This window comes from Misgurnus anguillicaudatus, chromosome 5, assembly GCF_027580225.2.
Source record: "Misgurnus anguillicaudatus chromosome 5, ASM2758022v2, whole genome shotgun sequence".
In the NCBI taxonomy this organism is placed as follows: domain Eukaryota; kingdom Metazoa; phylum Chordata; class Actinopteri; order Cypriniformes; family Cobitidae; genus Misgurnus; species Misgurnus anguillicaudatus.
The window spans coordinates 35,222,383-35,236,072 of NC_073341.2; the positions used below are offsets into that span (position 1 = coordinate 35,222,383).

The 13,690-nt window shown below is 37.3% G+C and overlaps 2 protein-coding genes across 4 annotated transcripts in view; both read right to left on the reverse strand.

Moving 5' to 3' along the window:
• The window catches only part of dtx1 (deltex 1, E3 ubiquitin ligase), a 30,924-nt gene extending 25,852 nt beyond the window's left edge, over positions 1 to 5,072 (reverse strand). Inside the window, exons 1-2 of the mRNA XM_055168308.2 lie at positions 4,851 to 5,072; positions 3,085 to 3,873 (exon numbers count right to left, since the gene is read on the reverse strand). Coding sequence (XP_055024283.1) covers positions 3,085 to 3,343 — 259 coding nt within the window. The 5' untranslated portion in view covers positions 3,344 to 3,873; positions 4,851 to 5,072. The remainder of the gene's footprint in view (positions 1 to 3,084; positions 3,874 to 4,850) is intronic.
• A 3,005-nt stretch (positions 5,073 to 8,077) lies between these two features.
• The window catches only part of pi4kab (phosphatidylinositol 4-kinase, catalytic, alpha b), a 48,005-nt gene continuing 42,392 nt past the window's right edge, over positions 8,078 to 13,690 (reverse strand). For all 3 annotated transcript variants that reach the window (XM_055167390.2, XM_055167391.2, XM_055167392.2), the window contains 6 exons: positions 11,610 to 11,735; positions 11,408 to 11,528; positions 9,759 to 9,918; positions 9,591 to 9,680; positions 9,296 to 9,379; positions 8,078 to 9,200 (listed from right to left, as the gene is read on the reverse strand). In XM_055167390.2, the coding sequence (XP_055023365.2) occupies positions 9,149 to 9,200; positions 9,296 to 9,379; positions 9,591 to 9,680; positions 9,759 to 9,918; positions 11,408 to 11,528; positions 11,610 to 11,735 (633 nt within the window). In that variant the 3' untranslated portion in view covers positions 8,078 to 9,148. The remainder of the gene's footprint in view (positions 9,201 to 9,295; positions 9,380 to 9,590; positions 9,681 to 9,758; positions 9,919 to 11,407; positions 11,529 to 11,609; positions 11,736 to 13,690) is intronic.

Genomic DNA, 13,690 nt, shown 5'->3' on the forward strand with positions numbered 1-13,690 from the left:
CTATGAGACACCAAGCACGTAAACTTCCCACAATAAGAAAAAAAAAACTCCCACAAGCATACAGTAGACATAAGCATGTATTCAAAGCGCACGCACACACATCTGTAACCACACAACCACATGCAAAGAGCCTTGGAAATGCACATACATCAGCTCTGATAAGTTTCTCACGGTTAAACAGAGATGTGTAAAACCTTGCCGACCCTGAGGTAATCTGCACTGCCCAAAAAAGAAAGGTAAAGTGAATGCATGCATGCAGAGACAATCTGTTTATCTGATTGCACACGACAGTAACCATAACACCTGTCCAACACACATTTACAGATGACTGCATTAAACCCACCCACAAAGTGTTGATTGTGTCATAATAAATCTGCTGAGCCATAAAACCCCTCACATTAAACTCATAACCTTTACACAGCTACATCACAGGCTGCTCTGGCAAAAATCTTACACAATGAACAAATTGTTTCGATGCTCATCTTGATATGCAGTTTTGGTGTGAATAACATTATATTTGTGGTTTTCCACTGAAACTTTGTATGAATTGTAAGTGTGTCTGACATCTTAATTCTTATCAGACTCTTAAAGGGGACATATCATGAAAATCCCACTTTTTTCATGTTTAAGTGCTATAATTGGGTCCTCAGTGCTTATGTCATCCTAGAAAATGTGAAAAAGATCAACCCAGTAACTTAAAACCATTCTCTGCAAGCATGTGAAATAGGGCTGTAACGATTTATCGTGCAAATGCTTTTTTTTCTCAATGAATTAATTTGAATGAATTACGGTGAAATGCCGCCACATCCAAAAGCCAGGGGGCGCTCTCGTGCAGAAACTCCCTTTGTGCCACAGAAGAAGTAGCATTACGAACCCTATTCCAGGAAATGTCTACAGGAATATGCATATCGCCGTTCTTCAGATTGTTTCAGGTATTTTCATGATAATAAAGAATATTTTGAATGATTTTGTTTAACGACTGTTGCTTTTTTAAATGCACGTTATAAACGACTTATAATGATTTGAGATTAATAACGGACTTCTTACTGACCAAAACGCCATAGTACACGCACAAGCTGTGCATGAAACACAGAATCGCGATGCAGATTCGAGTTTAGACAGGTCTTTTTAATGGGACACACGATATATCGTTACAGCCCTAAATGTAAGTCGTTGATATTTAGCTCCCCTTGTGATGTCAGAAGGGGATAATACCTCCCCTTAATCTGCACTATCCAACCACAACACCGATATTTAGTGCAGAGATCAGCTCATTTGCATTTAAAACAGCAAATTTTTGGTAATTTGAACATGTTATAATAAATTATCTATGCGGTATTCTGAGCTAGAAATTCACATGGGGACACCAAAGATTTATTTGACATGATCAAAAAGTCTTGTGAAATGTCCCCTGTAATGGATTCTGCCAACAAGCCTGTATTCTAAGAGCATTCAGTTATTATTATACGCCTCATTTAGCCTGGTGCCATGTTGATTCCAAACTGAGGCTGTGCGGGATGGATTTCCAAAGTGTGCGCTTTAATCCTGATGTTTTGTATCGGGATGCTGGTCATTTCCTGGAGCCATTTCCTGGAGCTGCGTGTCATAGCTGTGTTTGTATGGTTTTTCGTCTACAGCGCATATTGAGTTTCTGCACGGGAGCGCCCTCTGGCTTTTGGATGTAGCGGCATTTCACCGTAATTCATTGAGAAGCATAGCAAGCATCATCGGCTGATATATCGGTGCTCCTTTAGTTTAAAGTGCACACTCTGGACGTTTATCCCTCAGACCTTCACAGCCTCTGTTTGGAATCAACATGGCGGCGAACTGAATAATGTGCATTATCTCATTTTTGACAAAGGTGGCATTTAACGGATTTTGCATCTGAGCTCCTCATATAGTTTTTATTCATTTTTATCCGTCTTAGTAAGGAGGGATAAATGTGATTCACTCACGTTCAATCTTTTAGTTTCTAAAAGGAAGCCAGCCATTTAAAACTCAACAGATCTATCATTTATATTTAAAAGCTAATGATTGGACTTTCACACTGTACCCACAACCCTTGAGTACAAGATCAGGTATCATGTAGCGTTTCAAAATCTTTCTGTGTGTGAGACGAGTAAGAGGAGAAGCTTTACCGCGGTATAATCAAACCACAGTCACTCTCCTGAGACAAACACAGATCAATTCGGTCTGACAAGAGATTAAACACAAGACACACAATCTCACTGTCTCTGGTTTACATTAAACACACACTCATCTTTCATTTTACAATCATTCAATAGTGTTAACTATTGTACATCATACATTGACATATTAACATCGCTCATATTAATTTGAACAACCCCTTTGTTTGTATACAGAAAAATGCTATGGCTGTTAAGAAGAGAAAGTCAATAAAACTTCAATCAAACCACACAAACAACCATCTAAACACCATAGCAACTGTATCACTCACTCAGAGTACCTTAGCAACCACATACAGTAGCAACACCACAGCAACCTCTCAGAGCATCCCAACATCATGCAGATATAGAGTTTGGTATGAAACGCTTCTACGAATGTATCCCACATAAATCAAGGGTATGGGAATGCAGATTTCTGGTCTTGTAATTTTCTCTTACTATTTTTAGTAATGACCGCAGGGTTGAACCATGTCAATACGACCTTAGCAACCAGCAGCTAAACCCGCAGATACATCACCATACTGTACTACACATCATAAACAAAATTATATATTCAAACAGTTAGGTAGGAACACGAACATACATCAAATTGCGAGAATCCATCTGGACACCTTAAAGAAGTATGAAGTTTTATACATACATAGATCTCTGTTGTTTAAAAAAAAGTTAAGTTCTGCTTACTACTGAGTACTATTAGGTAATAAGTTTACACTAGGGCAGAATTTACAGATACATTTTCATCAGAAATAAGGCAATGACAGTTTGACTTTCAGTGCACACAAGGACAACAACCATTGGAATGAGTTTTGAATGGGATTATCCATTCAGATGAGAGGAATGCTTTGTGATTCAAATGTGATTGAGTTCAAATGCATCTTGTGTGTGTGTGTTGTCTTACCTGTGTCCTGTCTGAACTGATGCATGGACTGCAGGTCTATGACATAAGGCGTGAGCTGAGCCTCCACCTGCCCCAGTATGACGGTTCCACGCGCATCTCCCTTCAGCACGTTCTCGATATGATGACAGACTGCGGCGGTGTAAGGCCTCCAGCGGCCATGTTCATTTAACCATTCCCAGACCACCACTCTGGCCATGCTGGGAGAGTACCCCAGTCCCCCTCCCATCGACACCAAAACACCAGAGCCAGGACGAGCCATCGATTGATCCAGCAGAAAACAGAACGGATTTTTATCCCAATATAAGCAAATATTCCAGGAGCAATAATGATGGTCTCTTATTTATTATTATTAATAACTCGAACAAATATTTTCAGTTCATTTAAGGTCCACCATCCACAGAAACAGTAGAAAGAATGAAAACACAATCTGAATGTCACCGCATGCTGAAGAGGTCACCACACATCCCGTAGAAAAACGAACAAGGGGCTGTTTCACTCGCTATAGAGAAATTCATCACTGTAATCGAGTTCGCTTAAAAAAATGAGATTAGTCTCTAATATTCCTGTTCTGGAAGTAATCATGGTATCCACAATACTCCTCCTTCAAGAATTATCTATGATCCAGAAAGAGCAGATGTGATATAAACAGACAGAAGTGTTGGTAGAGATGATCAGATAACAGGGCTCTGGAGGTTGGTCCTAAGGTCCAGTTTATCAGGTCCAGATCAGATCTCTGACAAAGCTCCCAGCTTCTGTAGTCACAATCTCATTATGGGTTCTGCTTAATTACTGTAAAGTAATGAACCGGAAAAAAGAGTCAGAAAATATAGCATGAAATAGACACAAAACCAAAATGAATGTAATAAGATAAAGACTTGAAGTAATGATAATAATGTGTCTTAATTATTCCTGTATGCAGTATTGTTTGTAGACAGATTTATTAAACACGGTCAAATACATTTCATTTTTTTAAGCTGCAATAAAGGTTTTGATCATAGAGTTAGCCACGTGCATTTATTGTAACCATATAGGCAGAAACACTTCATATCAGACAGGTACAGATATACATGATAGACTGACAGAAAGAGAGAATCCAGCAGGTCAAACATAGCTCACTGGTCCCCGTGACTGATCCTGTATCAGTGTGATCAATAACTGAAGAGATCTGCTGATGTTCAGCTTTGACCAAAGGATTCTTTGTCTCTGTCATTTTATGCGCATTTTTCCAACACACATCCTTCTGTATAATATCGAGGTCATTCCTTGTGTGTCTCCCCCTTTAATAATCCCATAATAAACCCATGTGCGCACAAACCGCACCGCGCAGAAGCTCGTGTGATATAAACGATCTCGTTTGCAATGAAATCCCTTATGTTTAATTCCAGTCAAAGACAGACATCCGTCTGAGGTCCGTTTACACGGCCACATCTCCTTTCATCCTCATTTACCATCAAATGATCTCGCTCTTCTCCATATGGACACCAGATTTCTCTTGTCCTGATTTTATGAGATCTGTTCATCAGAATCTCATCAGAGCATCACATCCAGAATCAGATGTGCCAGTTTTTCCTCGAGCTCTGGTGAGAGCGAGAATCGCAATGATATATCAAAAACGGAATATAAACAGTTCACATATATACTGTAGGCTACATGGAGCCATTTCCAACATTATTCCTAAAAAGACTGTATGTGTATGTGCAAATAAATGTCTACGGTTAGGTCCGTGTTTTACCTCATTATGGACGCAGACAGTCGGATTCACTCACCTGTGATTCGAGCCGATCCGCTGAGAGCTTTGATCCGGAATAAAAACATCTGCCCGGCATTAAATGAAAGACTTGGTTGATTCGATCTTTCTAGGACACATTAAACGAACAGAAGAGACTCGGAAATGACCGTCTACTGTTGTGTTTGAGCTGCATTTGCTGTTGCTCGAGCTGTGCGCATTCCCTGCCGCGCGACTGTTGCGCGACCATCGGAGAGTGTGCGCTTGCGTGAGTGTGCGCGCGATCAGCTCTACTAAACCCAGCGTGAAAGGACGCGCAGTTTTAAGAGGAGAAAAAACTGATTTTCTGCCAAAAACCAAAGATAACACAAAACCAAAGATAGATATGAAGGAGACAGGGTCTAGTTGTCACAGATAGACCTACAATGTAAAACATCCTTGCTGACTTACATTTTTATGTTTAAAAAATGACTGTGCAAGTCATTTCAACATACTATTTTAAAATTTGGGTTTGTGAAGAGTTAATATAAGTTAATTTAAGTTGTTTTTGAACTTTATTGTGTTATCCTTTCACTTGTTGTCTAATAAATCAAATCAAAATTTACAAAAAAATAAATAAATAAATAGTAGGTCAGATCTTCCATGATAGGCTAGATCTTCCATGACAAACATAAAATACATAATACTAATGGACCAAACGTACAGACAAAGGCAACCACAGTTAATGCACATTTGGTCAAAATTGAGTTTAAAATCTCTTAAATGGACTAATAAGCCAAATGTCGCTCAGATGTATTTGCATCACAAAACAAAAAAAAACATAGTGTTTGCCTTACTATGGCATTTCTACGTGCCCCTTTACCTGCTTCAACGTCTTACACTACTTTAATTCATTATGCTACAGCCATGTTTTAACAAGGGCTTTGTGTCAGTAATAGTCTGGTCGTCCTATCTGATGCTGACACTACAGACTTCACAAGATGATCTGAGACTGCAGAAATAAAAAAATATATAAAAGGCACAGCGCCTTCTAGCGTTTGATCTGATGATATTAATATAATAGAAAAGGCCACAGTAACTTCAAAACTCACCTGAGCTGGTTGAGAGGTCTGACCATTAAAGCATCTTACATAAGTGTTACCAAGGCAACCACAGCATCCTAGTTTTATAGCCTAAGGCACCTTTGTTTGTCCAGCATGAACTATATAGGCTAATGTTATTGTGTCTGTAGTCTGACAAATTATATAGACATATTTCTAAAGGTTTAGCTCACCTGAGTATAAAAACACATTTTTCAAGAGAGCAAAAGGATTTTCTCATCATCGACTGGATGTCTTTCTTATCACTTGCCTCATAAACTGATGTAAGTTCAAATAATTTGTACAGCTTTTTTGCCTAATGAAGCATGTGTTTTAAGTAAAATTGTTAAATAAATAGTCTACTAAGTGACTAATAAAACAAGCAACTTGCCCCACCTATAATAATGTAGGCTAACCTGCACCTGCACTTGTTAAATAATCAACAACACCACCAAAAGGCCAACCACATTGATTCACAGTGAAACTTTATATTTTAAAATGATTATAAATTATTTTCCAGCCTTGATGCAAAATATTTTGGGGTATTACAAAAATCATACAGTTGTATTTAAAGGGGACATTTCACAAGACTTTTTTAAGATGTCAAATAAATCTTTGGTGTCCCCTGAGTACATATGTAAAGTTTTAGTTCAAAATACTATATAGATAATTTATTATAACATGTTAAAATTGCCACTGTAGGCGTGAGCAAAAATGTGCCGTTTTGGGTGTGTCCTTTAAAATGCAAATGAGCTGATCTCTAGTCTGCACTAAATGGCAAAGCCGTGGTTGGATAGTGCAGATTAAGTGGCAGTATTATCCCCTTCTGACATCACAAGGGGAGCCAAATTTCAATGACCTATTTTTTCTCATGCTTGCAGAGAATAGTTTACCTAAACTAAGTTACTGTGTTGATCTTTTTCACATTTTCTAGCCTGATAGAAGCCCTGGAGACTCAATTATAGCACTTAAACATAGAAAAAATCAGATTTTCATTATATGTCCTCTTTAAAGGTAATAATGTGTTGCCATTTTGGGTTTGCTGTTTATGGTGGGGACCCCCTTGATTCAATTCGAGCACTGTTAACACTGAACAATACTTCAACAACAGATATTAATCTTAGTTAATGTTAATTTTAGCATTTACTAATAAAATATTATTAAAAGGAAAAGTTTTAACTGTTAACATTAGTTAATGCACCATGAGCATGATTGGCCATAACTCTATTAACAATATGTTGTTGAATAAATGATGAATAACTGATGAAAAACTATCGCATATTGTTGGTTCATGTTAGCTAATCATTTAAAAATGTTAACATATACAACCTTATGGTATAGTGTTAGCAAACAAATGTAACAAACAATGTATATTTGTTTAGCTAGTGTTAAAGGCAGGGTGCATGATCTCTGAAAGCCAATGCTGACATTTGAAATCACCTAAACAAACACGCCCCAACCCCTATAATATCGGAACCTTCTTTTGATAGACCCGCCCCACACATACGCAACCCAGACAACAATGTCGGTAGTAGACACGCCCCTTACTGCTGATTGGCTACAAGTGTGTTTGGTAGTCGCCCGACTCCCTTTTACAAAGTGTTTTTCAAAATGCATGCACCCGCCTTTAAGCGTTCAGTGCCTTCACCTAAACTCCGCCCAACAAAAAAAACTAACAATGTTTACCAACACTAAAAGGGTCAAATGTTAAACTTTAAAAAATGCAATATAATTTTTTGTCTTTGTGAAATGTGATTCAGTTAGATAAAATGCATACTTACTTTTAAACCTATAACTATAATAGTTTTGAATGAACAGAGAGTGCGTCATTCCATATGCTTAGGTTTATAAAACAATATTATATAATTACCTTGTTCTCTTCAAACATGAAACAAATGAATAAATGGCAAATTTCATAAGACTTGTAGGAATGTTACATATTATTAAAGCTGAGAGAGACATCTGGTGGTTAGATTGGAAACAACAGGGTTTGTATGTGATTGCATCACTCCAATGTCCTTCATATAAAAGTTTTGAACAAACAAAATAAAACCCTCTGGACATATTTTAGGACAAGAACATTTAGCATTATCCTTACATGCAAAGTTCAAATTTCTCACTGATTCAGTTTTAGGTTTAGTCATCTTTAGTATATACTAAAATAAATAACCATGTGTACACATGAAGAATTAATAGAGGCTAAATTTATTCAATTTAATACCACAGACAGAATAAATACACAAGTAACAGTGCAAACAAGTTTACAGACATTAGTTTTACTGCAGTTAACTAATCAATAAATGTGTACTACAAAAACAAGCAGTCATTAGCAGTGATTGATCGGAAGTCATGTGACCTAAAGATTAAAAAAATGTTAAAGTCTGATCAAAAATTATTCAAACAACAGAATTACTCTTTTTTGTGCTTTAAACTCAAAAATATTTTTCTTATGGTTTTAAAACCTCACATAACTTTCTTAAATATAATGAAAAAATATAGTTTTAATTTAGGAATAATTTATTCAATTATTTAGTTCTGGAGCTCATTTAAACTGTTCATGGTAGAAGAAGATTAATAGTCGCCTACATAATTATTTAATATGCTAAATGATACATCTATAGCACACGAGTACATTATGACACTTTAATGTTTTGTCATTTCTGGAGCTTGACACACATGGTCACTATAGTATTTATTAAAGGTGTCGAGAGGACTATGTAACACTTTTTTATTCTTTCATTTTATGTTTCATGGAAAAATAAAATAATAACAGAATTGTAATTTTGGGTGAATGGTTCATTTAATGTGAGTTTGTCACCTGTACCATTTCTAAAATGTCACCTGGAGCTATAAAATAATACATCTGTCTTGAGTCCAGTCACGTTATATAGTTACTAAATTAACAACTGTTGTCTGAAACACAGAAAAACAACACTTGCACAATCTGGTTTAGTAATATTTGCAGTGTTTAACTGAACTCCATTCATGCAGTAAAACGACTGAACGATAAAACAACATTAAAAAAAAATTTTTTAGAATATGATCAAATACTGCTGATAGTATTTATCCATGCGAAAATATTTGAAGCTCATAAAGTATCAGGCTGAAAGAGAGAAATAAGATTTGTATACACACACATGCAATCTCTCTCTCTCTCGCTCTCTTTCTCTCTCTCTCACACACACACACGCGCGCAAGCTCTCTCTCATGCACACACACGTATGTGCACACACAGACATAAACACATACACAATGGTCTTCAGTATGGAATCTGGTTTTGGTAGTACTGGATCATATCATAGGTTTTGCTCCTGAAACAAATATTTATTTTTGTTACCACACTTTTATTATATTAGCATGTTAAATGTGTGTATGTAAAAAAGTGAGAGAAAAGAGAGAAACTAACCTGCTACTCAGAAAGCAGTTTTGTATAACTTTAATGATAAAAGCTGCTGCTTCTTTCTCACTGACTCCAGGATTAAAACGCTGCCTACAACACAAACAACACTAAATTACTGTTATCTGCCACAGTCATTTCAAAACTATCAAGTGTTTGATTTACTGCTGTTTATCCAAATACCGGAATCTCTCATGCCATTTTTTTATTTTAATGTTTTTATTACTTTCATTAGATGAATTATAATACAACCACATCCTTCCTGCATCTGAATGTAAAACAGAGATTTGTTGCGCGAACTCACTTAAGTAGTTTGATGGTTTGACCACGGAAGCAGGGCAGGCCTGTATCCAACATCAGCGTTACCAAGGCAACCACAGCATCCATGTACGGCCTGGCAGCACATCAGAAGTCAATTTAGTCTCTCTGTTTCTAACACATTAACCCTGTTCAAAACACAAACACACTTCACCTGACGGCCAGGTACCCGCGCACACACATCTCCATGAACCATTTGAAGGGCGTGGCCTCCATCTTCCCCCCCATGATCATCACCATCTCATCCGTCAGTTTGATGTCCGGCTCCCAGCCCAGATTCCCACCTGGGGAACTTTCAAACATGAAGCCGAAATCTGTAGAGGACACACAAACAAACTCAGGCAGGCAGACAGACATGAGATATGTTTATGATGAGTTTATGTGCAAAAGATTTGAGATGAATTTTATTTGTGAGATATTTAAATAACATCCAAGCTCATGAAGCTTAAGGATGATGAGGATTTTAAGAACTTTATGGCGCTTTTCCGTAGTACCCCACGGTTTGGTTTGGGTCAGCTTACTTTTGAGGGCTTTCCACTGGGTGCAGTACGTAGTACCCAATACTTTTTTTAGTACCACCTCGGTTGGGGTTCCAAGCGACCCAAGCTGATATCAAACGTGACGCGAAAAGACTGTAGATCACTGATTGGTCTGAGAGAATCGTCACTACCAGCGTCATCGCTATAATGTAAAAGATTAGCTTTACCTGTATGCTAGCTTGCATTGTCTCGAGTAAACTTGTTGTCATATGTGCTTTGCTGTAAGTTCCTAAACTCCCTTTTAGCGATGAAAAACATCCACAGGTTGAGAATCAGGGACACCATAACAGTTTTTTTCCAGACTTGCAGTTTGTGGCGGCACATTTGTGACGTGCACGTCCGCATATATGCTTAAATGCAACTTAACCCTTTAACTGGCGCAGCCCTTTTTGAGTGGGGGGTTGGTGAAAAGGTGATATACACCTTTAAATTAATATAACTCTGGCGGGTTTTTTTTTTTAATTTTGGTTTTAATTTTGGTAATTTTTGGTTTTAAAGAAGACACTTCAACGTTTTTTAGAGAAGTGTCTGGAGGTGAAAGTATTAATTTTTTTTAAAGCAGTTTACATTTATTTGTAATAAATAAAAATGCAATATAGTATAATTTTTAATACATAAAATTGTCAAAAAACTGAGGTTTGTGCTGGTTTGCTTTGAGGTTTGCTGCATACTTGTGTCACAAATGAATAAATTACAGTTACTGCATTATTATTACTGCTAAAAGGTTTTGAAATATGAAAACTACATTCTTAGACCTTTCCAACAATATATAGTTTGTCGTGATAGATTAACATTTACATAGAAAATATTGAAATAAACGTAGGTGTCCCGCTCACAGGACAGCGCCAATTAATGGGTTAAGGTTCAGCGGAGCGCGTCGACCGACACCACAGATGTTTGTACAGAAACTGTCATGTAAGACAGAGGTAGTGATAAATGCGATGTGCAAACATCTATTTGTGGTGGTCAATTTTAATTTTGTGGCAGACTGATAAATAAATAAATGTATGGGAATGTAAAACAACGCTCTCACTTGTATGCTCTCACAGCAGTAGGCAGTGCAAATATAACGACACGCCTTCAATCCCTCCCACTCCGAAGTGATACTAACTCAAGGAAAAAGCTAACCAAGCCAAAGTGAGGTGAGCTGACCCGACCCAAACCAAACCGTGGGGTGCTATGCGATGGAAAAGCACCATTACAGATCTGTGTATGTTGTGTTTGTGTAGCTGAATGATCTTTTGTGATGTGGGTAAGATCTCACCGATGTGAATGAGATGTCCTTGTCTGTCCAACATGATGTTGCCATTGTGTCTGTCTTTAATCTGGAGCAGAAAGAGTAACAGACTGTACGCAGCCATACTCCTGATGAAGTTATACCTCGCCTAAGAGAGAAATAAATACATAAAGGATGAGCAGCACTAAATATGGTTTTGAAATACAAGACACCTTGTGGATTTTCCCACCTTCTGGAATGCAAGTGTGGATTCGTCTCCATATTGGTTGCGGAAATAATCGTACATTCCAAAATCTGTCTGTCGACCCAGCTGATCTCTGGACTTACAGTCTGGGATGCATTCAATGACTCCACACTGCAGAATAAACGCAAGATTTATATGATTTTATATCATTTAATATTTATTTTGTGTAGGTTGTGTGTAGTTGTGTTTTAGCGGCATCTAGCTGTGAATGTCAACCAAATGGCGACTCCATGTAAGAGAACTCCGAACGGCTCATTATAAGGTAATAAAAACAATACAGTTCATTATGTAAGGTCTTTATACACCACTAATAATATAGTTCTGTATATTATATTGCATTTCTGTCAACAGATCCTTCTAACAGTTACACATTGCATCTTTAAAGGAAAACAACACAGTTTTTCAATATTTTACTATGTTCTTACCTCAATTTAGACAAATTAATACATACCTATCTTTTTCAGTGCGTGCACTTAATCTTCGTACAGTGCGTTGGGAATGTGTTAGCATTTAGCCTATAGCCCCATTCATTCCTTAGGATCCAAACAGGGATGAATTTAGAAGCTACCAAACACTTGTTTTCTCTATTTAAAGACTGTTACATGAGTAGGTACACGAGTAAGTATGGTGGCACAACATAAAACGTGGCGATTTTTTAAGTGGATAAAAAATGAGAAATATATTGTATGGCGGAAGAGCACTTAGTTTGCAGCACTTCGACCTCGGGCGCAGAAATATTGACGGAAGTTTGATCCGCTTAAAAAAACGCCATGTTTTATTTTGTGCCACCATACTTACTCGTCCAACTACTCATGTAGCAGTCTTTAAATAGGGAAAACATGGAAGTGTTTGATCATGGCTTCTAAATTCATCCCTGTTTGGATCCTAAGGAATGAATTGGGCTAGGCTAAATGCTAACACATTCACGACACGCTGTACAAAGATTAAGTGCATGCATTGAATAAAGATAGGTATGTATTAAAGGATTACTCCATTTTCTTAAAAAAAATCCAGATAATTTACTCACCACCATGTCATCCAAAATGTTGATGTCTTTCTTTGTTCAGTCGATAAGAAATTATGTTTTTTGAGGAAAACATTCCAAGATTTTTCTCATTTTAATGGGCTTTAATGGACCCCAACACGTAACAGATTTAATGCAGTTTAAACTTGCAGTTTTAACGGAGTTTCAAAGAACTCTAAACAATCCCAAACGTAAGGGTCTTATCTAGCGAAACGATTGTCCTTTTTGACAAGAAAAATAAAAAATATGCACTTTTAAACCACAACTTCTCGTCTATCTCTATATCCTGTGACGCGCCAGCGCAACCCCACGCAATAAGTCATCACGTCAAGAGGTCAAGGATGACAATTGCAAAACTACGCACCAGTGTTTACAATTGTGGAGAAAGAGGACCGTTCAGACGTTGTTGTATGTCGAATGACACTAATTAATATCATTGTGTCAGTTTATTGTTTAAAATGGTCCGCAAATGTGCGTTTCATAATGTAACATATAACCTTTCCACGGCATTATGCAATTACGTGAGGTCGCGCTGGTGCGTCACAGGAGCGAAGATAGACGAGAAGTTGTGGTTCAAAACTGCATCTTACTACCTTTCTTGCCAAAAATGACAATCGTTTCGCTAGATAAGACCCTTATGCCTCGTTTGGGATCGTTTAGAGTCCCCCGAAATTGCAATTTTAAACTGCACTAAAACTGCCTAGTGCTGGGGCCCACTAAAGCCCATCAAAATGAGAAAAATCGTGGAATGCCCCCCTCAAAAAACACAATTTCTTCTCGACTGAACATTTTGGATGACATGGTGGTGAGTAACCCATCTGGACTCCTTCTAAGAAAATGGACTAATCATTTAATTTGTCTAAGTTGAGGCAAAAACATAGTAAAATATTGAAAAACGGTGGTGTTTTCCTTAAACCTGCTATTGTAATTGTAACATCATCTACTAAATAGAAAAAAGCTAAAAATCATTCCCACAGGCAAAAATACTTTCACATTTTCATACATTAAACATACAGACTTCATATTTCTGATGTAAATTCAA